Source organism: Scyliorhinus torazame, chromosome 16 (assembly GCF_047496885.1).
Source record: "Scyliorhinus torazame isolate Kashiwa2021f chromosome 16, sScyTor2.1, whole genome shotgun sequence".
NCBI lineage: Eukaryota > Metazoa > Chordata > Chondrichthyes > Carcharhiniformes > Scyliorhinidae > Scyliorhinus > Scyliorhinus torazame.
In genome coordinates this window covers 125,606,583-125,633,034 of record NC_092722.1, presented here as the reverse complement: position 1 = coordinate 125,633,034, position 26,452 = coordinate 125,606,583, and the positions used below count along the sequence as shown (strand labels likewise).

At 47.9% G+C, this 26,452-nt stretch overlaps 1 protein-coding gene across 1 annotated transcript; it reads right to left on the bottom strand.

Moving 5' to 3' along the window:
• Positions 1-280: 280 nt before the first annotated feature.
• LOC140393049 (interferon-induced protein with tetratricopeptide repeats 5-like) lies at positions 281-26,452 on the bottom strand. Its single transcript, XM_072479000.1, has 2 exons — positions 26,382-26,452; positions 281-5,427 (listed from the first exon to the last, which is right to left on the bottom strand). Exons 1-2 carry the CDS (start codon positions 26,384-26,386, stop codon positions 3,957-3,959), a joined length of 1,476 nt encoding a protein of 491 aa, XP_072335101.1. The 5' UTR covers positions 26,387-26,452; the 3' UTR covers positions 281-3,956.

Below are 26,452 nucleotides of genomic sequence, written 5' to 3'. Positions count from 1 at the left end.
CACATCTTTGGACACTAAGGGGTAATTTTTAGCATGGCCAATGCACCTAACCTGCACATCTTTGGATTTTAGGGGCAGCACGGTAGCCTTGTGAATAGCACAATTGCTTCACAGCTCCAGGGTCCCAGGTTCGATTCCGGCTTGGGTCACTGTCTGTGCGGAGTCTGCACATCCTCCCCGTGTGTGCGTGGGTTTCCTCCGGGTGCTCCGGTTTCCTCCCACAGTCCAAAGATGTGCAGGTTAGGTGGATTGGCCATGATAAATTGCCCTTAGTGTCCAAAATTGCCCTTAGTGTTGGGTGGGGTTACTGGGTTATGGGGATAGGGTGGAGGTGTTGACCTTGGGTAGGGTGCACTTTCCAAGAGCCGGTGCAGACTCGATGGGCCGAATGGCCTCCTTCTGCACTGTAAATTCTATGATAAGCTGATTGGGAAGTAATAGGTGAAGTCAGGTAAACTTATAGTTTGGGAGGTCTTTTTGTGGTTTATAGTTTGTAAGGGTTATATTCAGTAGTAACGAGGACCAGGAAAGAAGCCCCCAGACAATTGGAATAATCTGATATCAAACCTTTTCCAAAGGTTTGTTTAATGGGGTAAAAAAGGGTACTGCAGGGATCAGTGCTGGGGCACCAACTATTCATAATATGCATATATCAATAATTTTGATGAGGAGACTTAAGGTATTATCTCCAAATTTGCATGTGACACAAAGCTGGGTGGGAGGGTGAGTTGTGGGGAGGATGCAGAGATCCTTCAGTGTGATTTGGACAAGCTGAGTGAATGGGAAATGCAAGGCAGGTGCAGTATAAATGTGAGGTTGTCCACGATGGTAGCAAAAGCAGGAAGGCATTTTATTATCTGAATGGCCATAAATTAGGAGAGGGATATGCAATGAGACCTGGGTGTCCCCGTACACCAGTTGTTGAAGGTAAGAATGCAGGTGGAGTGGGCAGAAAAGAAGGTAAATGGTATGTTGGCCTTCATAGCGAGAGGACTCAAGTACACGAGCAGGAATGTCTTACAGCAATTGTACAAAACCTTGGTGAGGCCATACTTGGAATATTGTGTGCAGTTTTGGTCTCCTTAACTGAGGAAGGATGTTCTTGATATAAGGAAGTGCAGTGAAGATTTACTTGATTGATTCCTGGGATAGTTGGAAGAACAAATGAGGAGAGATCAAGTTGGCTAAGATTGTAGTCGCTGGAGTTCAGAAGAGTGGGGGGGACCTCATAGAAACCTATAAAATTCTAATATGACTAGACAGGGTAGATGCAGGAAGGATGTTCCTGATAGTGGGTGTGTCAGGGACCAGGAGTCACAGTCTGAGGATACGGGGTAGACTATTTATAATTGAGATGAAGAGAAATTCTTCACCCAGAGATTGGTGAGCATGTGGAATTCACTACCACAGGAAGTAGTTGAGTCCAAAACATTGTATGTTTTTAAGAAGGAGTAAGATAAGGTACCTGGGACGAAGGGGTTCAAAGGATATGGGAGGGGATTAGGCTATTGAGTTGGATGATCTGCCATGATCAGAATGAATGGTGGAGCACATTCAAAGGGCCAAATGTCCTTCTCCCACAGCTCCTATTGTCTATGTTTCTCTATTTTCACTCATTTTGACCCATTTTTAAATCCTTTAACTTTCCCCCAGTTGCTGCTTTCACCCTCAGTGAGATGGTACAGTCTGTAGAAAATGGTCTTTCCTGGGTATTGTCCAGGCTGTTCTGTGTTGGCCAATGAGGGACTCCGATGGTTTGATGGAGAGTTTGTGAAGCTGACAAGTTACAGGACAGCGAGACTCCCAGTGACAGAGGCTGAGATCTGAATGAACGCTCTGGATGGGAGTCCAATTGTCTGTCAGCAAATCCTCACAGCAACAGAATCGAGCTGTTGATTTATCTGAAGAGTCTGCAGTGATTGTTGGCCCTTTCTCCACTGTCACAGATGGAAAGCCTTTTATCCAATGGGGAACGTTTCTGTGAAGAGGCAGCAAGTGAAAGATCGGGTGGCAGAGTGGATTTATTATACCCACTGTGGCTGGATTGGATATTGTTATTACACCACCATTATCAGAAAAACACCATAAGCTACACACTCATAGTACACTGACGTTTATTGTGACATGTGTCATGTGCTGTAGACTGGTTGGTGTAAATGATGCACTAGAGAACATCTAGTTCTTGACTAGTTTGAAATAATTTATTATGAAACAACTGCATGGTAAAGCTAACTGGAATAAATAAATAACAAACTAACACTAGCTAACTGTACTAGAAGTGCTGCAAAATACGTCCATCCACCAACACGACTTACTCCCAACTCTCCTAGGCACAGAGTCACGGGGTAGGTTTACACTGCCACCTGGTCAGAAGTCGTGTACGTTATTATATACAAGATTGCTTATGCATATCATCACATATTGTAACAGCTGTTATAATGTCTTTCCATTACAGTCACTGAACATATGAAGATCCAAATAAAACATATGGCATCAGTTTACATCTAGCTCCCAGTTATCTAGGTGACATTAGAATTTGATGGAGGTGATTTTAAATCTACCCACTTGGTGAAACTGGGTTAAACCTCTCACCCAAAGTAGTGTGATGTCTCTGTTTTCTTTGTCTGAATGTCTTGAATGTATAGTTGTCAATTCAAATTTCTTTACCCGTCAGTCTGACCTCAATAAAAGTCGAGATGGATTTGCAGGTACAGCATTAGTTATTTTATTTGGCTTGCAAGCTTGATTCATTTCACAGAGGCATAAGACACATCCAGTCTCCTACACCCCGGAAAGCGAATGAACAAAGAGACAAAGGGATCTCTGCAAATCAATTCAAATGGTATCAAGTTTCACATACACGATTCCCATAGGTCATCCTATACCCCTCCTGACCTAGTCAGACATTCTGATTGGCTCACTTCCAATCCCTTCCTCTGGCCCCCTATTACCCAGCATCCTTTTCTCTTCCTTTGGTGGACACACCTCCTCCTTGCTTTGCCATGCGGTCTGAAATCCTTTGTCTGTGAACTCACCAGAATGAGACTGGCCTATCTCTACATTATCATATCATAGAATTTATCATAGAATTTACAGTGCAGAAGGAGGCCATTCGGCCCATCGAGTCTGCACCGGCTCTTGGAAAGAGCACCCTACCCAAAGTCAACACCTCCACCCCACCCCCATAACCCAGTAACCCCACCCAACATCAAGGGCAATTTTGGACACTAAGGGCAATTTATCATGGTCAATCCACCTAACCTGCACATCTTTGGATGACATCACAGACAGTGACCCAAGCCGGAATCGAACCTGGGACCCTGGAGCTGTGAAGCAATTGTGCTATCCACAAGGCTACCGTGCTGCCCATTACAGTAACTAATATCTCTAAAGTAACTATTTTATATCACATTCATCATAGTGTTGAACAAAGAACATCAAGCTAAGTAAACTAACAAAGCTGATTAATTAACACTACTTAAATAAGATTCAAATGTATTCCTAAGTATAAGGTTGCTAAAATAAACTTTGCTTTCTATAACTACAGAACGGTCAAATACACAACTGTTCTATCTCACGCCTAAACACCTTCTGCCCGAATCAGGGGTCGTCACATGATATATTTGTGACTGCTCTTGATCACCATCTGGTGGTCAGAAGTATTTATATTAAATTGTTAACCTTTATCTCCCATACAATATGCATATGTAGGCGGGTATCTCATTAACATGCAGGGACTGGATTCTGGTAACATCATTGGGCACCGACTGCGCTGCCAACTCTGTCCTGAACCCAGAGCCAGAATCTGCAGAAAACAGTGAGTTTGAAAATTAAACACACATGAATAAAATGCTCATTTGAAAGAAAGTGAAAATAGAGTATAAATAAAATGTAGCCGATTAAGCCTGTTAAATGATCAAGGGGTATATCATACACTTTTCTAAATGTGTTTGTTTTTAGTTGGGAACGTCGTTGATGGAAAGGCGTAATTCACAAAGAGCACTTAGATATTCTTCATTGTCAGGATCGAACTTCAAGGCCTTTTCAAAGTATTTAATAGCTTCACATCTCTCACCATCCAGCTGGTGCAGGAATCCAAAAACACCAAGGGCTTTGCTTTCTCTAGGATTCCTGCGAAGTCGTCGTGCTGCTATCATCTCCAAGTTTTCGCGACATTTTTTCTGTTCTATTGAATCATAATTGACTTTGATTCCTTCCAGAAAATGGCTGATGGCATTTGATTCTGAGTTCTTGTGATTTAGTTCAAATAACCCAGCCTGTAAACATATTGCCTGCTTATTCTCTGGACGTATACCGTCCAATGTCAGGAGATGTTTGTAAATCTCATTTGCTTTGCGATATTCTTCATCTATTGCCCAGATTTCTGCCAAATCCAGGTGTGACTTGATCGATGTTAGTGATCGCTTCTCTATTGCCTTTTGAAAATGAAACTTGCATTGATCGATCAATTCTTTTCGTTGCCGAAAAGCAGGATTGTGAGGATCTCTGCTGCCTGGATTTTTAATCAGTGGATTCAGTTTGGTTCTGTAACACTGACCTATTTGATGGTGGAAGAAGGCAGAGTGTGGGGTAATTTCCAATCCTTTCTTCAACAGCTCCACAGCTTTTTCCACATCTCTTTGAAATCTGTAATATCTTGCTGCGTCACGAAGCACATATGGATCATCAGGGGACTTCTGCAACGCAACTTCGACTAATTGAACTCCTTCCTCTTCTTTCTTATATTTGAACTGTAGTTTTAGAGCTAACTGCACCATGGCTACAGAGTTATCAGGATCAAGCTCCAGCACACGTCTAAATTGCTTCACTGATTCACTGGGCCCTTGATTCTCTGGTGTACCAGAGAACCGCTCCAGACGAGACAGAACAATCGCATACCCGACATTCCATTCAATGTTATCTGGATCTTCCTCCAGAGCCTTTGTAAAACATTCCTTTGCATCTTCATAATATTGAGCTGCAGAACTCAGCAGTGACCAACCCTTCTCCCCGTATACTTCAGGTATCATTGCTGTGTACCGAGAGGCTTCAGGAAATTGTTTACAGACCCTCTCCAGTTTGTCGAGGTAGGACTGAGCCTCTGTCAGTTGTCCCATGTGATAATATACCCAGGCATAGTTTCCATAGGTGACAATGATTCTTTTATTAAATTCATCTTCATGATTCTCCCTCAGAACCTTTTCAGCTTCCTTTAAGTTTTGAATCGCCTCCTCACAGTTTCCTTGCAGACAGTTTATAAAGGCGAGATGGTTGTAAGACCTGGCTTGATATTTCACACCAGTTTGGATTGAATCTTCTAATCTTTGCTTCATGTCATCCAGGTCAATGTTTTCTCTCTGTGGAGCCCACGTGAAGTGACATTGAAGCCAATCAAGCTTCACTTTCAACAAATCATCCTGTGCGTTACTGTAAAACAAAAAAAAGTCAAGATCTGTGTCAATGCGAGTTATCACTGAGGTTTTTTCTTATATAACAAAGAGGTTTATTGGAAACCACAATGAGGTTCCACTATATACAGGCACAGGGGTATATCATAGCGATCTTTATTCTTTAGCTGCCAGATCCACACTGCCTGTGCCCCTGCTCCCACATTTTTTTCCCATTGGTCAGGGTTCCTGTGATAGGCCCTGAGTGGGTCACCTGGCCCACGATAGATCACCCCTTAAATGGGCCCACTTAAACCTCATAACAATATACATTACAGGTTAGTAACTGTGAACTGTGTACAATGAGGGCTGAAACTCCAAGGCGGGTAGTATTACACAGTACTTCACAAAGTCAATCGATCGGGGGTTTCTTCGGCCTGGTGCAACATCTCAGTTCCCTATCTGATTCCTCCATCAATGAGATAGCATCTTCATCAACAGCAGGAGGCTGCTTTGAGGTTTTGAAGGATGTGTTGGGGGGCGTGCCACCCGCCCCCGCCCCCCCACCCCCCTCTCCAGTCCTCTCAGGAGGATTTGAAAGAGCCTCTCCTGAACTCCCCGGTTCCCTTGCTTCAGTCAATACCGAAGGTAGATCCCACTGGATCTACCTGTTCAGTCATTGGGGCTGTAGCCTCTCTGCTCCTTATGTGGTCACCGTGCTTCCCCACTTGTCTCCCTTGTAAGTCCACCAGGTATAAGACAGGATCAGATTTTGCTACAATTTTCCCCGGTTTCTGCGATGGATCAGATGCAGAATTCCTTCCAAAAACCTGGCTGCCGGTTGCTTTTCACTGTGTCATGACACTTCTTTTGGAAGCTTGCCTCGCCTCTCCCCTCTCTGGCAAATACCAGGTCAAACCAAGTACAAAGGCGAGGATCCATTAATAGCTCTGCTGGTGTGACCCCAGTCGTGATGTGAGGGGTGGTATTGCCTGAGAGGAGGAAAATAGTCAATTTGAGACACAGTGGCCTATCTGGGTGTTTTTTCATTGCCGGGTCTGTTTGGATTCCGTTAGTCTACACAAAATGTTGGAACTCCTCCCCCATAAAAGCTACGCCATTATCAGGAACCAATACCTCTGGAAGGCCATGAATGGTGAAAATGCACCTTAGGGTTTCGATGGTGGCCGCTGAGGTTGTCAAACCCACTTCCTGGATGTCCAGCTACTTGGAGTGGCCATCCACAAGTATCAAGAATTTTCTTCCCGGACTTCCGGTGGCGGCCATGGTGTGAGTGGTCACACACAGGGCAACTCCTGCTTGAAGGCACAGAAAAGAGCTCTTTTTACCTGATATTGGGTGGAAGTTAAATGAAAAGGTGTAGGTGAAGGTCGGAGGAGTAGTTTCCCCTTGGGAATGGTATGTCTGCTGGTTACCAAACCCAGCAGAAGACGGTGAGAGACCTGGCTAAAGAGTCAGAGGAAACTTGTGCTGCAGCAGCCAGTGTAAGGATGGCTGCGGGGGAAGTGCCATTGCAAGGTGGAAGGCCCCAGATGGAGCAGCTGATGGATTTCATTAAGGAGGAATTCTGCCAACAGAGGAAGGAAATGTGGGAGGATCGCTCGAAGGCCATCGAAGGAGCTGTGGCACCCCTGAAGAGTTCATTGGAATGGGTGGAGACGTGTTTGGAGGTGCAGGGGTCACAGATTCGGGAGCTGGAAAGAGTGATCTCGGACCACAGTGATCGTGTTGTGGCTCTGGAGGTGGAGGTGGGGCTCCTAGGAGACCTTTGTAAATTGATGAGGGCAAAGATGGAGGAGCAGGAGAATGCCTCGAAAAGGCAGAACCTGCGAATAGTGGGCCTGCTTGAAGGAGTGGAAGATGTGAGTGCCACGGGGTACGTCTCTAAGATGCTGGTGAGGCTGGCGGAAGGGATGCTAGATAAGGCGCCTGAAGTGGACCGAGCGCATAGGTCCCTGAGGCAGAAGCCGAGAGCTGGGGAGCAGCCACGGGCGGTGATCATGAGGCTCCACAAATTTGTGGAGAAAGAGAAGATTTTGCGTTGCATCAGGGACAAGAATATCTACGACTGGGAGGGGAACAAGGTCTGAATTTATCAGTACGAAGTCTTACAACACCAGGTTAAAGTCCAACAGGTTTGTTTCGATGTCACTAGCTTTCGGAGCGCTTCTCCTTCCTCAGGTGAATGAAGAGGTATGTTCCAGAAACATGTATATAGACAAATTCAAAGATGCCAAACAATGCTTGGAATGCGATCATTAGCAGGTGATTAAATCTTTACAGATCCAGAGATGGGGTAACCCCAGGTTTAAGAGGTGTGAATTGTGTCAAGCCAGGACAGTTGGTAGGATTTCGCAGGCCAGATGGTGGGGGATGAATGTAATGCGACATGAATCCCAGGTCCCGGTTGAGGCCGCACTCATGTGTGCGGAACTTGGCTATAAGTTTCTGCTCGGCGATTCTGCGTTGTCGCGCGTCCTGAAGGCTGCCTTGGAGAACGCTTACCCGGGATGCGCACTGTGCAACTCCAGCAGCGGTGGCTTTCTTGCTGGGGGTAATACCAGTACCCGGGAATCCCAAAGCAGTGCCCTGTCTTCACAACTGAGTTCATCTTTCCTCAGTTGGAAGGGCCTGAACTGATCTGACTTGTCGTGCTGCCATTCACTTCGAAGTCTGGTGGCAGGAAGCTCCACGAAGTCGACATCAGGGACAACAGGAGGGCGTGGCACCAGTGCATGATCACGTAGCGAGCGCGGAAGCAGCCGAAGAGCCCGGTGATTGCGCCGGCGACTGGAGCCATCAGGCATGCGAACCAGGAACGAGCGGGGAGCCACGCGGCGGAGAACCTCGGCAGTTGCCGACCAGCCGCCCTCTGGTAGGTGGATGCGGACGTTGTCTCCAGGCGCCAAGGCAGGAAGATCAATTGCCCGAGTGTCATGTGCCACTTTCTGCTGAGCACGCTGCTGTTGCATCCTCTGCAGTACTGGAGCATGGCCGCGTTTAAGAACATGAATGGACGGCACAGTGGTCCCGAGGGCGTGACCCATCAACAGCTGAGCTGGTGAGAGGACAGTGGATAGTGGGGCCGAGCGATAAGCCAGCAGGGCTAAACAGAAATCCGATCCGGCATCAGCAACCTTGCAGAGGAGCCGCTTCACGATATGAACGCCCTTTTCCGCCTTGCCATTTCACTGGGGCTGCAGAGGGCTGGACGTCACGTGTGTGAAGCCATACGAAGCGGCAAAAGAAGACAATTCTTGGCTCACAAAACAGGGCCCATTGTCCGACATGACAGTAAGCGGAATGCCATGGCGAGCGAAGGTTTCCTTGCATGCACTGATGACAGCTGACGATGTCAAATCGTGCAGGCGTATGACCTCTGGATAATATGAAAAATAATCAATTATGATGACGTAGTCCCTGTCAAGCGCATGAAAAAGGTCCACACTCACCTTTGCCCAGGGGGACGTTACCAACTCATGGGGCTGAAGCGTCTCAGGGGGTTGCGCCGGCTGAAACCTTTGGCAGGTGGGGCAGTTGAGCACCATGTTGGCGATGTCGTCGCTGATGCCCGGCCAGTACACAGCTTCTCGGGCCCTCCGCCTGCAATTCTCAACCCCGAGATGGCCTTTGTGTAATTGTTCGAGGACCAACCTATGCATGCTGTGTGGAATCACAATCCGGTCCAGCTTTAGGAGGACACTGTCAATGACGGCGAAGTCGTCCCGGACATTGTAGAATTGTGGGCACTGTCCTTTGAGCCACCCTCCTGTCATGTAGCGCATCACACGTTGTAGAAGGGGGTCAGCCGTAGTCTCCCGGTGAATACGGGCCAGACTTGAATCATCAGCTGGCAGATTGGCCGATGTGAAGGCCACATGCGCTTCGACCTGACATACGAACCCCCGATTCGGGCGGTGTGCTCACTGCTCTGGACAGGGCATCCGCGATGATGAGGTCCTTTCCCGGGGTGTAGACCAGTTGGAAGTCGTACCTCCGGAGCTTGAGCAGAATGCGCTGGAGGCGATGGGTCATCTCATTCAGGTCCTTTTGTATGATGCTGACCAGGGGGCGATGGTCGGTTTCCACGGTGAACTGAGGGAGACCATACACATAGTCGTGGAACGTATCTATGCCGGTTAACAAACCCAGGCACTCCTTCTCAATCTGTGCATAGCGCTGTTCTGTGGGGGTCATGGCCCATGATGCAGTGTCGTCCCGTTGCAGGTGTACTGCCCCAATGCCGGACTGGCTGGCATCAGTCGAGATCTTTGTATCTCGAGAAATGTCGAAGAACGCCAAGACCGGGGCTTTGGTGAGCTTAATCTTGAGCTCCTCCCATTCCTTCTGGTGTGTGGGCAGCCACTGGAACTCCGTGGGCTTCTTCACTAGTTGGCGAAGAGCCGTTGTGTGGGAGGCAAGGTTGGGAATGTACTTCCCCAGGAAGTTGACCATCTTGAGAAAGTGTAGCACTGCCTTCTTGTCTGCCGGCTGCGGCATGGCTGTAATGGCGCTCACTTTGTCTGCATCCGGACGCACTCCTGACCGGGATATGTGGTCCCCCAGAAACCTTAGCTCAGTTTGGCCAAAAGAAGACTTGGCTCGGTTGAGGCGCAGGCCGTGTTCCCGTATCCGAGCAAAGATGTGCTGGAGACGACTGATGTGCTCCTGTGGTGTGGTGGACCAGATGATGATGTCGTCAACATAGACACGCACCCCTTCGATGCCCTCCATCATCTGTTCCATGATTCTGTGAAACACCTCGGATGCCGAGATGATGCCAAACGGCATCCTATTGTAGCAGAACCTGCCAAAGGGAGTGTTGAAGGTGCACAGCTTCCTGCTGGATTGATCCAGTTGAATCTGCCAAAAACCCTTTGAGGTATCAAGCTTTGTAAAAAATTTTAGCCCGGGCTATTTCGCTCGTGATCTCTTCCCATTTGGGTATGGGGTAATGTTCCCTCATGATGTTGTTGTTCAGGTCTTTCGGGTCGATGCAGATCTGGAGTTCACCAGAGGAATTTTTTACGCGCACCATGGAGCTGACCCATGGCGTGGGCTCCGTGACCCGGGAAAGCACTCCTTGGTCCTGGAGATCCTGCAGCTGCTGCTTGAGGCCGTCTTTGAGTGGTGCTGGGACTCTACGAGGTGCGTGAATGACCGGGGTGGTGTCCGGTTTGAGCTGTATTCTGTAAGTGTAGGGCAGTGTGCCCATGCCCTCGAAAACCTCCTGGTTGTGGGCGAGGAGCGACTGGAGCTGTGCCCTAAAGTCTGCATCCGGGAAGTCGGACGTGCCTTCTGGAGACAGAGTGTGTACCCGCTGAACGAGATGGAGAACCTTGCATGCCTGTGCGCCTAGCAGGGATGCCTTCGATGATCCAACTATCTCAAAGGACAGTGTGGCTGTGTATGCATTGTGTGTAACCTCGAGCTGGCAGGATCCCATGGCCGGGATAACAGTCCCGTTGTAATTGACCATCTGACAGCAGGATGGCCGAATCGGTGGTTTGACCTTCAAGACGTAGAAGGCTGACCATGCAATAAGGTTGGTGGAGGCACCAGTGTCTAGACGGAATGTAATTGGTGATCGGTTGACTGTTAGGGTGGCACACCATTCATCACCCGGATTAATGCTGTTCACTGGCATCGGCCGGTGGGTCCTACTTGGGGACCATAGAATTTACCATAGTATTTACAGTGCAGAAGGAGGCCATTCGGCCCATCGAGTCTGCACCGGCTCTTGGAAAGAGCACCCTAACCAAGGTCAACACCTCCACCCTATCCCCATAACCCAGTAACCCCACCCAACACTAAGGGTAATTTTGGACACTAAGTCCAATTTATCATGGCCAATCCACCTAACCTGCACATCTTTGGACTGTGGGAGGAAACCGGAACACCCGGAGGAAACCCACGCACACACGGGGAGGATGTGCAGACTCCACACAGACAGTGACCCAAGCCGGAATCGAACCTGGGACCCTGGAGCTGTGAAGCGATTGTGCTATCCATAATGCTACCGTGCTGCCCCATTGACAGGAATCGGGACATCCGATTCCTGTCAATGATCGCAACGCGGAAGGCTTCCCGGTCGTCGGTATCCCCAGTCTGTACGTCATCAGGGTATGACTCGGTGTATGGCGGCTGAATGGCCCGCACGTCCCTGCGAGGCTGGCGGAATTGGGGAGCGTTGGCAGGTTGAGCTGCTCGACAGCAGGCAGCGTAGTGTCCCATCTTACCACAGCGGAGGCATTGTCGATTCTTTGCTGGACATTGACGCTTTAAATGTGTGGATCCACAGTTGCCGCACGTCGTGACGTCATGGCGTTCGTTGCGCCACCGCGCATGCGCAGTTCGGTCCTGCGTAGAGCGCGCATGCGCATCACGTCCCTCTGCATCGACGTCTCTTTTGGCACGTACAAGCACGGGAGGCCGCGGAAAGCGCGCGAAATGGCCGCCCTCGTCCAGGCGCGGGCCGGGAGGAACTCGATCGACTGGACCCGCTCGGCCTCGTAGGACCCCTGCCGTGCCGATTCGGCCGCCTGGAATTGGGAGTACCGGCTGGTCGCATTTTCATGGAGGACGCAGGCTTCGATGGCGGTGGCTAAGGTGAGGGTTTTAATTTTGAGGAGCTGCGGGCGTAGGGTGCCCGAGGTGACCCCAAAAACTATCTGGTCCCGAATCATGGAATCGGAGGTGGCCTCGTAACCGCAGGACTGCGCGAGGATATGGAGGTGTGTGAGGAAAGATTGAAAAGGCTCATCCTTACCCTACAGGCGCTACTGGAAGAGGTACCTCTCGAAGCTCTCGTTCACCTCGACGCTGAAGTGTTGCTCAAGTTTTAGGAGGACCGTCTTGTACTTTGTCTTGTCCTCATCTTCCGTGAACACCAGGGAGTTGTAGATGTGGATGGCGTATTGCCCTGCCGTGGAGAGGAGGAGGACGATTTTCCTGGTGTCCGATGCATTCTCCCTTTCTGTGGCTTCTAGGAAGAACTGGAAGCGCTGTTTAAACAGCTTCCAGTTAACGCCGAGGTTTCCAGCGATTTGGAGCGGCTGCGGCGGGCTGATGGTGTCCATGGCGCAGGATGGCGGATCCCTGAAGATGTGTAGCTAGGTCTCACAGTTGCTGGGTTCCAAACCTGGTACTATGTTGTGTTGGGTGTTCCGCTATACAGACAAACCAACATAGTTGTAGATGGTACAACTCTGTTTTATTACTCTTGATAACAACATCTGTAAACATATGACTGTGGTTCGTAATTTACCCGTTAACCTGTGGACCCAGCCCTAACACTATCTTAGAGAGGCACTCAGCACATGGTGTATGTCTGAGTGGCACACTGTGAGCTCTGTGACCTGAGCTGTCTCCTGCTGGAATGACCGGGAACTGTGGTGTTCCCCGTTTTATAGTGCGCGTGCTCTCACTGGTGATTGGCTGTGATGTTGCGTGTGTGTTGATTGGTCCGTTGATCTGTCCATCGGAGCGTATGTATGTTTGCACCATGATATGTTTATCTGAATATCATGACAGAGATCAAACGATAAGCGTCTTTGCTTCAAATGGTGATCCTTAAGCACGCTTTACTCACAGCATGCTGGTTGATCAAAGCTTCTGGTTTAGAGCTGGTAATGGTCTTCCTTGCTGAATCATTCATTCAATACAATACTTACAGGCAGCAGTCTTCTGGAGAGTCACTTTAGCTCTTATCAAACAGGGCCTTCTGCTCGAGGTTTGCTTTCAGGCCTATTTCTTTCTTGAGACACTTTATCTCACATCAAACCTTGCGGTCAGCTCGTGGCTTCACTTCACGCCTTTGCAGTCTCAAGAGAATGACACCCAGTCTTGCTGGAAAGAGAGTCAGCTTTCACAGTGGCCTTGTGGAGAGATTAATAAGATCTTTTTGGAATTAATTAGAATCCTCCATCCCAGCTGCAGAACCAAAAGTGAAATTAAACTCAAGCCCGGTGACTCTGAAAAATATATCAATGGGATCAGATCCAATCGCCACCTGTTACTGGACAGAGTGTCCAATTCATTGACCATCAGGCAAATCAATAAAATTGAGTAATTGCTGACCTATCCTGCTGCTGGAATCCTCTGCTTGAATTAAAGGCATAGATTGTTTACAGGCTTAAAGCCACAGGTCCATTAAAAATCCATGGATCAAAAATGTAACAGCAAAAATAAAAGAAAGGGGAATTAAGGTAATAAACAAGGAACAAACAGGAACAAACGGTTCAAACATTAGTAACCTACCATGCCCAGAAATGATTTCAATTCTGCAACATGCTTAGTCGGAAGGACTTCTTTAATGGCTTTCATCTTCTCTTCTGAAAGCTGCAAGCCTTTTGAGTCCAACGTTAATCTCAAATACGTGACCTCACTGGCGTGAAATGCGCACTTTTCTCTTTTTATTCTGATGCCGGCGTCTATGAACCTTTTAAGGACTTCTTCCAAGCTAGCCAGGTGCTCTTTGGGTGAAGTCCATGTCAGCAAGACATTGTCTAAGTATACCACGACTTTTGAGATTCCATTGCGCATTGAAATATTGCAAAAGCAAATGATATAACAAAAGGCCGCCTGGTATATTAGAAATGTGTTGATGGTCGCAAATTTCCTGGAGTCTTCATTCAGTTCAAGTTGCAAATAAACATGATTTAAGTCAAGCTTTGTATATGTGAGGCCCCCGCCAAATTTTCATAAAGGTCTTTCATACGAGGGATCAGATATTTGTCAAGTTGGACGCTTGGTTGATGGTTAATTTGTAATCACCGCAGGTTTTGACAGAGTGGTCATGTTTTAAGGCCGTAACAATAGGGGCCGTCCATTTAGATAATTGTACTGGTTTTATGATCCCTAATTCTTCCAAGCATGGTAACTCAGCCTCGATTTTGTGATTGAGAGCATGTGGGACGAGCCTAGCTTTGAAAAATGTTGGTGTGGATTCGGAGTCTCGCCCCCACAACCCAAAGATGTGCTGGGTAGGTGAATTGGCGACGCTAAAATTGTCCCTTAATTGGAAAAAAGAATTGGGTACTCTAAATTTAAAAAAAAAGATACGTTTAGACTTTCAGAAGGCTTTCGACAAAATCTCATGTAGCAGATTAATATGTAAATTTAAAGTGCATGCGATTTTGGGTAGTGTCTTGAGATGGATAGAAAACTGGTTAGCAGACATGAAGCAAAAAGTTGGAATAAATGGGTGTTTTTCTGATTGGCAGACAGTGACTAGTGGGGTACTGCAGGGCTCTGTGCTTGGAGCCCAAATGTTCACATTATGTATTAATTATTTGGACGAGGGAACAAAATGTATTGCCTCCAAATTTGCAGATGATACAAAGTTAGTTGGGAGGGTGAGCTGTGAGGAGGATGCAGAAATGCTTCAGTGGGGTTTGGACAGGCTGAGTGAGTGGGCACATGCATGGCAGGTGCAGTATAATGTGGATAAATGTGAGGTTATCCACTTCGGTAGCAAAAATAGGAAGGCAGATTATTATCTGAATGGATGTAAATTGAGAGAGGTGGATACTCAGCGAGACCTTGGTGTGCTCGTGCATCCATCGCTGAAAGTAAACACGTAGGTACAGCAGGCAGTGAAGAAGACAAATGATATGTTGGCCTTCATAGTGAGAAAATTTGAGTTTACGAATAGAGATGTTTTACTGCAACTGTATCGAACCCTGGAGTAGTGTGTGCAGTTTTGGTGTCCCTATCTGAGGAAGTATGTCCTTGCTTTGGAGGGAGTGCCGCGAAGGTTTACCAGGCTGATTCCTGGGATGGCATGAACGTCATATGAGGAGAGACTAAGTCTGTTGAGATTGTATTCAGTGGAGTTTAGAGTGAGAGGGGATCTCATAGAAACTTACAATATTCTAACAGGATTAGACCGGGTAGATTCAGAAAGAGGGTGCGGGATTCCCCGACCCTGCGCCGGGTCGGAGAATCGCCCTGGGGGGGACGCGAATCACGCAAATCAGATGCCAGGTCACCGATTCTGCGGCAACCGGAGAATCGGAGGCAATCGCATCGGCGCGGTCACCGCACAATGCGCCCCCCCCCCCCCACCACCTCCCCCCCCCGGCGATTCTCCGCGCTCGACAGGCCGAGTGCCCGCCGAGTTCGGCCGAGTCCTGCCGGCGTCATTCACGTGTGGTCCTACCTGCCAGGACCTCGGCGTTCATGCTGGTGTGGGGGAGGAGGGATCCGACTCCGTGGGGGCCCTCCACGGTGGCTAGGCCTGCGATCGGGACCTGCTGATCAGCAGGCGGGCTAATTTCGGGGGGGGGGCTATGTTCCTCCGTGCCGGGCACCTGTAGGGCTCCGCCATGTTGCCCGGGGGCCATCGCGGAAAAGGCAACCCACGCACATGTACGGCCTAGCGCCGGCCGTGCTGATGCTTGTATCGGCAGGTGGAGCTGCGTGAAGTGCTCCAGTACCGTGATAGCCCCCTGTGGGTTGGAGGATCGCTGCTCCTAGGCGTCAACACTTAGCCCCAGAATCGGAAATCCCGCCCAATGTTTCCGATGGTGGGGTTGTACAGAACTACGGGTCATAGTTTGAGGTAATGGGATAAACCTTTCTGGACTGAGGTGAGGAGAAATTCCTTCACCCAGAGAGTGATGAATCTGTGGAATTCACTACCACAAAGTAGTTGAGGCCAAAATATGTAATTTCAAGAATGAATTAGATGTAGCTCTTGAAGCTAAAGGGATCAACGGATATGGGGGGAAGGCGGGATCAGGGTATTCAACTTGATGATCAGCCATGACCATAATGAATGCTGGATAGACTCGAAGGGCCAAATGGCCTCCTCCTGCTTCTATTTTCTACGTTTCTATGTTTCTATAACACAGAGGTTTATTGGAAATGGCAATGAAGTTTAACTATGCACAGGCACAATGGTATATCATGCAGGTCTTTACTCCATGAATCCCGGTTCCACACTGCCCAGGCCACTTCTCCCAGGGTCCTTCGCTTTTCCCTCATTGGTTGGAGATCATGCACTCTCACGAGATAGACTCTGAGTCGTTCACGTGGCCCATCAAAGATTGCCACAACATCCATCTCAGACTAACTGAAACATATCCTTCTCCCTCCTTCTAGTTTCTTCAGCTAAGGACTGCTCCTGACTCCTGGTCTCAATGACCATGAACCCTCTAGTCACAGAAAGATGATCTCTCCACACAAGAGTTGCAAAAGGAAATGGTAGTTTCATTGAATGATCAATTCAGCTTTCTCTTGAAATGAAGGTTTGTGAGGATCTTGGCTGCCTGTATAATGCATATTGTTTCAGTTAGGTTCTGTATCTTTGACCCATTTGATGGTGTAAAAACATAGAGTCTGGGTTAACTTCTAATCCTTTTTCCAACAGCTTGCACAGGTTTTTCCTCACCATCTTCTGTTCTGTATAGCTTTGTTGCCAAACAAAGCACATCCGGTAAATCAGGAAGCTTTGGCAATGCTTGTTCAACTAATCCAAGTACTTCTTCCTGTTGACTACAAAAGGACTGTAGAACCGTATCTCAACTTTCATAAGTTCATGAGGTCATAAGATATAGGAGCAGAATTAGGCCATCCGGCCCATCGAGTCTGCTCCGTCATTTTATCATGGCTGGTATGTTCCTCACCTGCTACCTACAATGTTACAGACCAAGAGCTGGATTGCAAAATCAGCCAGAGCATTTCCTCCCTAGTACACATTACCTAGGAGCAGGAGTAGGCAATTTAGCTTCCCGAGACTAACATCCTCAATGTGATCATGGCTGATCCCGTCCTGGCCTCAACTCCACTGTCCTGCCCGTACTCCAAACTCTTCAACCCATTACCAATTAAAAACCTGTCTAACTCCTCCTTAAATTTACTCACTGTCACTGCATCCACCTCACTCTGGGGTAGCAAAGTCCACTGATTCGCAATCCTTTGGGAGAAGTAGTTTTTCTTGTATACCTCAATTTGGTCTCTCCTCATTTTTCTCAACTCTAGAGTGTATAGGCCTAAACGATTCAATCTCTCCTCTTACGACAACCCCTCATCTCTGGAATCAATCTAGTGAACCTCCTCTGAGCTGCCTCCAATGCCACAACACCTTTCCTCAAATAAGGAACCAAAACTGTGCACAATACTCCAGGTGCGATCTTACCTAATGCCTTGTATAGTTGCAACAACATTTCTTTACCTTTATACTCAATTCCTTTTGCTATAAATGCCAACATTCCATTTGCTTTCTTATTATCTACTGCACCTGCAAGCTCGTTTTCTGTGACTCATGCACAAGGACACCCAGATCCCTCTGCAATGGAGCACCCTGAAGTCTCTCCCCATTTAGATAATAAGCTGCCTTTCCATTTTTTAGAACAAAATGAATTACCTCACACTTATCCACACTGAACTCCATCTGCCACATTTTGGCCCCCTCTTCTATCTATCTATATCCATTTGTAAGGCTCTTATTTCCTCACTGCAACTTACTGTCCCACCTGTTTTTCTGTTATCTGCAAATTTGGCTATAGGTCCTTCTATCCCCACATCCAAGTCGTTAATATAGATTGTAAATAGCTGGGGCCCAAGGACCGAACCCTGTGGCACCCCATTAGTTACATCTTGCCATCCAGAAAAAGGAGCCATTTATCCCGACTCTCTGCCTCCTGTTCTTTAGCCAGTCTTCTATCCAAGCTAATAAGTTACCCCTAATCCCATGTGATCTCACCTTGTGAATTAACCTTCTGTGCGGCACCTTATCAAACATTTTACAAAAGTCCAGGTGTACTACATCTACAGGACCCCCATTATCCACTCTGCTTGTTACATCTTCAAAGAACTCAAGCAAGTTAGTCAAACATGATTTGCCCTTCATAAAACTATGCTGACTCTGATGGATAGCACTTTGGCTTTCCAAATGTCCTGATATTACGTCCTTGATTATTGATTTTAACAATTTTCCAACCACAGATGTTAAATTAATTGGTCTGTAATTTCCCACATTCTGCCTCCCTCCCTTTCTGAATGAGGGTATTACGTTAGCATTTTTCCAATCCACTGGAACCTTTCCGTGTCCATGGAATTTTAGAATATCATAACCAATGGATCCACTATCTCTGCTGCCACTTCCCTTTACACCCTGTGATATAGACATCAGGCCCCGAGAACTTGTTTGTCCTCAATCCCAATAGTTGTTGAATACCGTTTCCCTATTGATGCAGATTATTAGTTCCACTTTTTCTATTACCTCTGAATTGTCCGTTCCTATAGGAATGGTTCTTGTGTCCTCCACCGTGAAAACTGAGGCAATGTATCGATTTAGCATCTCTGCCATTTCTGTGTTCCATACGATTAACTCACCTACATCATCTACCAAGGGGCCAACATTTTTCTAACATGTGTGGTAAGAACATATATATCCTTGAAGCAGGAAAGAAGGCCCATCACTAAGGTAACCTAAAGAACCATGCATTAAATTATTACTCATGTGACTGAGCAGGATTCATTTTGTGTTGGTGGTGTGCCCTGAAAGCACAGGAAATCCAAAGTCAGGATTTTCCCTTATGTGATGGTGTTATATATCAAAAGCATGCATGCTACATCACTAATCAGGGGCGGGATTCTCCGATATCGGCGCGATGTCCGCCGACCGGCGCCAAAAACGGCGTAAATCAGTCCAGCATCGCACCGCCCCAAAGGTGCGGAAGTCTCCGCATCTTGAGCGGCCGAACCCTCACCTTGAGGGGCTAGGCCTGAGCCGGACTGATTTACGCCCCGCCAGCTGGCGCGAAACTGACTTTGCCGGGCGGCGCATGCGCGGGAGCGTCAGCGGCCGCTCACGGCATCCCCGCGCATGCGCAGTGGAGGGGGTCTCTTCCGCATCCGCCATGGTGGAGACCATGGCGAAGGTGGAAGGAAAAGAGTGCCCCCACAGCACAGGCCCGCCCGCGGAGCGGTGGGCCCCGATCATGGGCCAGGCCACCGTGGGGGCACCCCCCAGGGCCAGATCGCCCCACAACCCCCCCAGGACCCCAGAGCCCACCGTCCCAAAGGTGGTTCAATCCACGCCGGCTGGCGGAGAATTCGGCAACCGGCGGGAGCGGGATTCACGCCGGCCCCCGGCGATTCTCCGACCCGGTGGGGGGGGTCGGAGAATCGTGTCCCAGATTCCTGATTGACTGTTGTCATGTGAGAGTACCTTTAAGAAATGGGTGTTTATAAAAATATCTGTAATGGATGTACCTTTAAGAAATGGGCATTTATCAGTGATGTCAGAGTGTGGGTGGAGCTTGGTTGTCTGCTTTTACTTTCGCTTTGGGCTATCTGCTACAGGGTGTGTTTAGTTTCGTTTTAGATTTGGAAAAGCTGCAATCACAGCAAGATGTGCATGAATCTCCGCAAACTAAAGAATGTTCATTTGGTGATTTCAAAGTGGCAACTGTTCTCAGTAGTGAAGTTAAACTTGATGTCTTTCTGATGTTGCAAGGAAAGATTAAGAGTTACTTAGAGAGTACTGTATTCTTTGGGGGATTTCTTGGTGTTGATAGTTGTTAAGATGTTTACTGTGGGTTTATAAAATGTTAACTGGTTTCAGTGTTTTAATTTAAAAGTACTGTAGATTTCTGTTGCATCACACTTGCAGAGTAGGGCCGTGTGCTCCCCATAACCACAATCTATTAAGAATTGTGAGTCAGATGAACTCCATTATACACTTTGGGACTCGCTAAACCCATACCCATAACACTGTCTTGTCTTCCAGTTGGGAGGGGAACTACACTATGAGGCCAAAGGACAAGAAGAGTCTGTGTTGGTGTGGAGCAGGGGCATGGTGAGCGGGGTGAGGAGGGTGGTCAATCATAGGGAGATAGGAGACTCAGGCAAATAAGCTGGATTGTTGGGGGAATCAAATTCCTCAAAGGCAGGATTACAAAGGTGAACTCTTGAAAGCAATAATGGTATATTGAATGAAAGTGCAGGTACACAGCATAAAGGCTAGATTGGTGTATAAATACAGTTTGTACAGGATCACTGTACCAATTTTATGCTACATTTAGACTAAACAATCCTGGTTCTTGCAGGATCAACATAGGTTATCATGGGGCGGCATGGTAGCACAGTGGTTAGCACTGCTGCCTAGGGTGCTGAGGACCCGGGTTCGAATCCCAACCCTGGGTCACTGTCCGGATGGAGTTTGTACATTCTCCCCGTGTCTGCGAGGGTTTCACCCCCACAACCCAAAAACGTGCAGGGGTAGGCGGATTGGCCACACTAAATTGCCCCTTAATTGGAAAATTGGGTACTCTAAATTTAGAAAACAACATAGGTTATCATGGCGCCAAGTGTTACCTTGTGCAGACATCCTTAAATGTGCAGACATCCTTAAATTAAAAAGCCTGTGCCAACTTCATACACGTCAGATAAGCAATGCAATCAGGGGTGAATTTCTGGCCTTTATTAACTGTGTATTATAACCCAACACTTTCTGTTGTCAGTAATGAGTTTGTCTTTTGATAATACTTAACAATAAAACAGATTTGGAAGAGTCTGTTTCATCAAAATGTAAACTTTAAAACAAGTATTGGTAACATTCCATGACGATAATTTAATATAAACAAGAAATGGGGGTTATAAATAACCTCAACCTTATTGACATCATAAAAAAATTATCTGGATTATTTGCCCCACATCAGAATTTGTAAATATTTTGCCATGCCTAGTAGAACCGTTGAAGTTTAAGTGTCTGTTTCTCTAACTTTATGATGGATGTTGCTCATCATTAATTGAACAAATCTGCTTCAGAAAATGTGGATCGTAATCAGAATTTCTATCCTTGCACTTCTGAAAAGTTGAATTGATGATGAGGATCGCTGTCCTCAACAAGGACTTACAATTTGAGTTGTGAGATCATTCCAGGGGGTCGAAAGGTCAAGTGTCATCCTTCATCATTGACCTTTCCTTCACCAAAAGGTCGGATGTGGGTGTGTTCTCAGATGATTGCACAGTGTTCAGTTAGATTTGAAACTCCTCAGGTAATGAAGCAGTCCATGCTCACATTCAACAAGATCTGAACAACATCCTTGCTTGGGCTAAATACTATTTGCATCGCACAAGTGCAAGCTAGGTGATCACCTTTGACAAGAGAGGATCTAAGCATCACCCCGGGAAAGGACCTCATCATTTGGATGCCCTATCCAGAGCAGTGAGCACACCGCCCGATTCGGAGGGGTTCGTCTGTCAGGTTGAAGCGCATGTGGCCTTCACATCGGCCAATTTGCCAGCTGATGATTCAAGTCTGGCCCGTATTCGCCGGGAGACTGCGGCTGACCCCTTCTACAACGTGTGATGCGCTACATGACAGGAGGGTGGCTCAAAGGACAGTGCCCACAATTCTACAATGTCCGGGACGACTTGGCCGTCATTGACGGTGTCCTCCTAAAGCTGGACCGGATTGTGATTCCACACAGCATGCACAAGCTGGTCCTCGACCAACTACACGAAGGCCATCTCGGGGTTGAGAAGTGCAGGCGGAGGGCCCGAGAAGCTGCACACTGGCCGGGCATCAGCGGCGACATTGCCAACATGGTGCTCAACTGCCCCACATGCCAAAGATTGCAGCTGGCGCGACCCCCTGAGACGCTTCAGCCCCATGAGTTGGTGACGTCCCCCTGGGCGAAGGTGGGTGTGGACCTTTTTCATGCGCTTGACAGGGACTATGTAATCATTATAGATTACTTTTCGAATTATCCAGAGGTCATACGCCTGCACGATTTGACATCGTCCGCTGTCATCAGGGCATGCAAAGACACCTTCGCTCGCCACGGCATTCCACTTACTGTCATGTCGGACAATGGGCCCTATTTTGCAAGCCAAGAATGGTCTTCTTTTGCTGCTTCATATGGCTTCACACACGTGACGTCCAGCCCTCTGAATGCCCAGTCAAATGGAAAGGTGGAAAAGGGCGTTCATATCGTCAAGCAGCTCCTCTGCAAGGCTGCTGATGCCGGATTGGGTTTCTGCTTAGCCCTGCTGGCCTATCGCTTGGCCCCACTAGCCACTGGCCTCACACCAGCCCAGCTGTTGATGGGCCGCGCCCTCAGGACCACTGTGCCATCCATTCTTGTCCCTACACCTGACCATGTTCCAGTACTGCAACGGATGCGACAGCAGCGCGCTCAGCAGAAGGTGGCACATGACACTCGGGCAACTGATCTTCCTGCCTTGGCGCCTGGAGACAACGTCCGCATCCACCTACCAGAGAGTGGCTGATCGGCAACTGCCGAAGTTCTCCGACGCGTGGCTCCCCACTCATTCCTGGTTCGGTGGATGATGGCTCCAGTCGCCGGCGCAATCGCCGGGCTCTTCGCATGCTTCCGCGCTCGTTACGTGATCATACACCGGTGCCACGCCCTCCTGTTGTTCCTGATGTCGACTTCGTGGAGCTTCCTGCCACCATGCCCATTCCTCTGTCGCCTGTGGCCAGGCCCATTCCTCAGCCGGTGGATCCTGACCCACCCTTGAGGCGGTCAACCCGAATTCGTCACCCACCTACTAGGCTGGACTTATGAGCCTGTTTGACTCACTAAAGTTTCATGCCACAATGTTGATAAGTTCCTCTTTTGCATTACAGGAGTTTGTTTTGATGCTTGATGTTTACACTTGTTTTGTTTGTGGTACAACCTCGTTGTTATGTTGCACCTGACACCTTCCTATGTATATAGTTTAGCCTCATGTACATGTTGTAGATATTGCACACACACACATTCAGCTGCACTCAGTACACATCTATGTTTATTACCACGTAGGCACATATTCTTGTAAAAAAACGGGGATGTCATGATATTCAGATAAACATCATGGTGCAAACACACATACACACTGATGGACAGATCAACGGACCAATCAATACACACGCAACATCACAGCCAATCACAAGAAAGAGCAGACACACTTTAAAACGGGGAACACTACACTTCCTGCTCACTCCAGCAGGAGACAGCTCAGGGCACAGAGCTCACAGCAAGCCACTCAAACATTCACCATGTGCTGAGTGCTTCTCCACAATAGTGTTAGGGCTGGGTCCACAGGTTAGAGGGTAATGAACGAACCACAGTAACCAGTTTACAGATGTTAATATTGTTAGTAATAAAACTGAGTTGTACCTTCCACAACCGTGTTGGTTCGTCTGTGTAGCAGAGCACCCAACACGACAGTTATCATTGACTAGCCACATAGATACTGTCAATTATAAGAGCAGGTCAGAGAACAACTCATCTGCAGTGAGTAACTCTGCTTCTGATTTCCCCAAACCTGTCCACCATCTACAAAGCACAAGTCAGGAGTCTGATGGAATACTCCCAACCTGACTGGTTGAATGCAACTCCAACAACACTCATCTGAGGAAGGAGCAGTGCTCTGAAAGCTAGTGATTTGAAACAAACTTGTTGGACTTTTACCTGGTTTTGTAACACTCAAACAGCTCAACACCAGCGAAGACCATGCAGCAAACATGATCAGTAACCCATTCAGCATCTGAAACATTCAGTTCCTCCTCCGTTGATGCACAGGAAAAACGAAAGGCAGGATTCTCCGTCCCAGCAGCCCCGTTTTCCAGTGTGTCACCCCCCTCCCCCCGCCGGCAGCGGGATTCTGCGAGCCCGCTGCCAACCAATGGGGTTTCCCATCGGGTGTATGGGTCGGGGAGGGCAAGGTGTCGGAAATACACCAGGAGTTGAAAGAAGAGGGGGAAGCGCTGGTAGAAGAACTGAAGGGTAAATGGGAGGAGGAGCTGGGGGAGGAGATCGAGGAAGGTCTGTGGGCTGATGCCCTAGGTAGGGTTAATTCCTCCTCCTCGTGTGCCAGGCTCAGCCTGATACAATTTAAGGTGGTCCACAGAGCGCACTTGACGGAGGCGAGGTTGAGTAGGTTCTTTGGGGTAGAGGACAGATGTGGAAGGTGTTCAGGGAGCCCGGCGAACCCTGTCCATATGTTTTGGTCATGCCCGGCACTGGAGGGGTTCTGGAGAGGAGTGGCGGGAGCAATATCTCAGGTGGTGAAAGTCCGGGTCAAGCCAAGCTGGGGGCTAGCAATATTTGGAGTAGTGGACGAACCGGGAGTGCAGGAGGCGAAAGAGGCCGGCATTCTGGCCTTTGCGTCCCTAGTAGCCCGGCGAAGGATCTTGCTAATGTGGAAGGAGGCGAAGCCCCCCAGCCTGGAGGCCTGGATAAATGATATGGCTGGGTTCATAAAGTTGGAGAGGATTAAGTTTGCCTTGAGAGGGTCTGCGCAGGGGTTCTACAGGCGGTGGCAACCGTTCCTAGACTATCTCGCGGAGCGTTCGAGGAAGGTCGGTCAGCAGCAGCAGCATCCTTGGAGGGGGGGGGGTGAAGGGGAGGTCCTGGGAGGGGGGAGGAGGGGGGGGGGGGGGGAAGGGGGGACTGCCTGGGAGTGTGGATGAGCAAGAGATAACATGAAGGGTTGGAGAAACTGGCACGTACGGGTGAGGGCCAGTATACAAACCTGTGTAAATATATCATTTTGCCATGTATATATCTTGCTCTGCGCGATTTCTCGTTTTTTTTTGTTACGGGGGGGGGGGTTATTGTTTGTAAGGGAGAAAAATTGTGTTAATAAACTTTAATAATTATATATATTTTTTTTATGTGTTCTCGCCGGTTTCCATGGAGCTAATTGGAAACGTTGGCCAAGAGGAAACTATCACTTGACTCAAACAGCCCAAGCATTTTTGTTGATCTCAACTTGACTTCCTCTGACAGTCAGCTCCAGTTGTTTTTTTGATCACACTTATATTATGCGCTTCAATGTAATATCATGCTGATGTGGTATGTGCATCTGGGATATTCATCATTAATTTGATTTGCTGGTGATAATATATATTGAACTTCTTTAAAAGGACTTTTTCAAGCAAGCAAAGGCATTGACTTAACATTGCTGCCACAGGTTACTTGGAACACCTGGTACGTTGATCAGTTGCTGTAAGTTGCCACTGTGGTTAGGGCATGCCAAGAGCTAGTGATTTGAAACAAACTTGTTGGACTTTTACCTGGTTTTGTAATACTCAAACAGCTCAACACCAGCTAAGACCATGCAGCAAACATGATCAGTAACCCATTCAGCATCTGAAACATTCAGTTCCTCCTCCGTTGATGCACAGGAAAAACGAAAGGCAGGATTCTCCGTCCCAGCAGCCCCGTTTTCCAGTGTGTCACCCCCCCCCCCCCCCCCCCCCCCCCGCACGCCGGCAGCGGGATTCTGCGAGCCCGCAGCCAGCCAATGGGGTTTCCCATTGTGGCCACCCCACACCGTCGGGAAATCTGCAGGCGTGGGTGCTCTGCCGGCGAAGCAAAGGATCCTGCCTACGGCGAATCCTGCAGCACAGCTTTCCAAGGCTCCTCGCCCAGTTCATGCTGACTTCCCACCCTTTGCTACCCAGTTCAAACTACGGCAACTGTCTTTTCGTCCCGGTTTATGTGAGTTTTCTTATCCTCCACTGCATTTTCTATTTCAGCAAGCCCTTTTGCTTCTCTTCCCGCTTTGAAGCTGGAACTCCTCATCTATACTCCATAATACATTCCCTATTAAAGTCACTCCTGTTCAACCCAGTCCATGCTGTACTCTCATTCTGATTGCATACGTAAGTGCTGAAAATCACCTTTTACATTAGTAAACCCTATTTAGCCCACCTTGGACTGGAAAGTATTTCTTTGTCTTCACAGACTGCAAACGACTAGAGGGCTTTGTGAGATACAAATATAAAATTTGATTTGTACATTCACAGAACATTAAAACATTTGAATTTGAATGATTAATTAATATAAAAAAAATTAAGCCTCACCCCTTTTCATTATTAACAAGTAAATCCAGCTCCATACACATTTTAATTGCTTCGTAATGTATGCTAATATCTTTAACAAGTTCCTTGTTCAATAGTCTGTACGCAAATTTCAATATGAAAGAAATTCCGATGATGGTTACCTCATAATGCTGATCTGTTGGGGGGGGGGCGTTGGATCCTTGCTTCAGCTTCAAATCTCCTTGGAATGGTG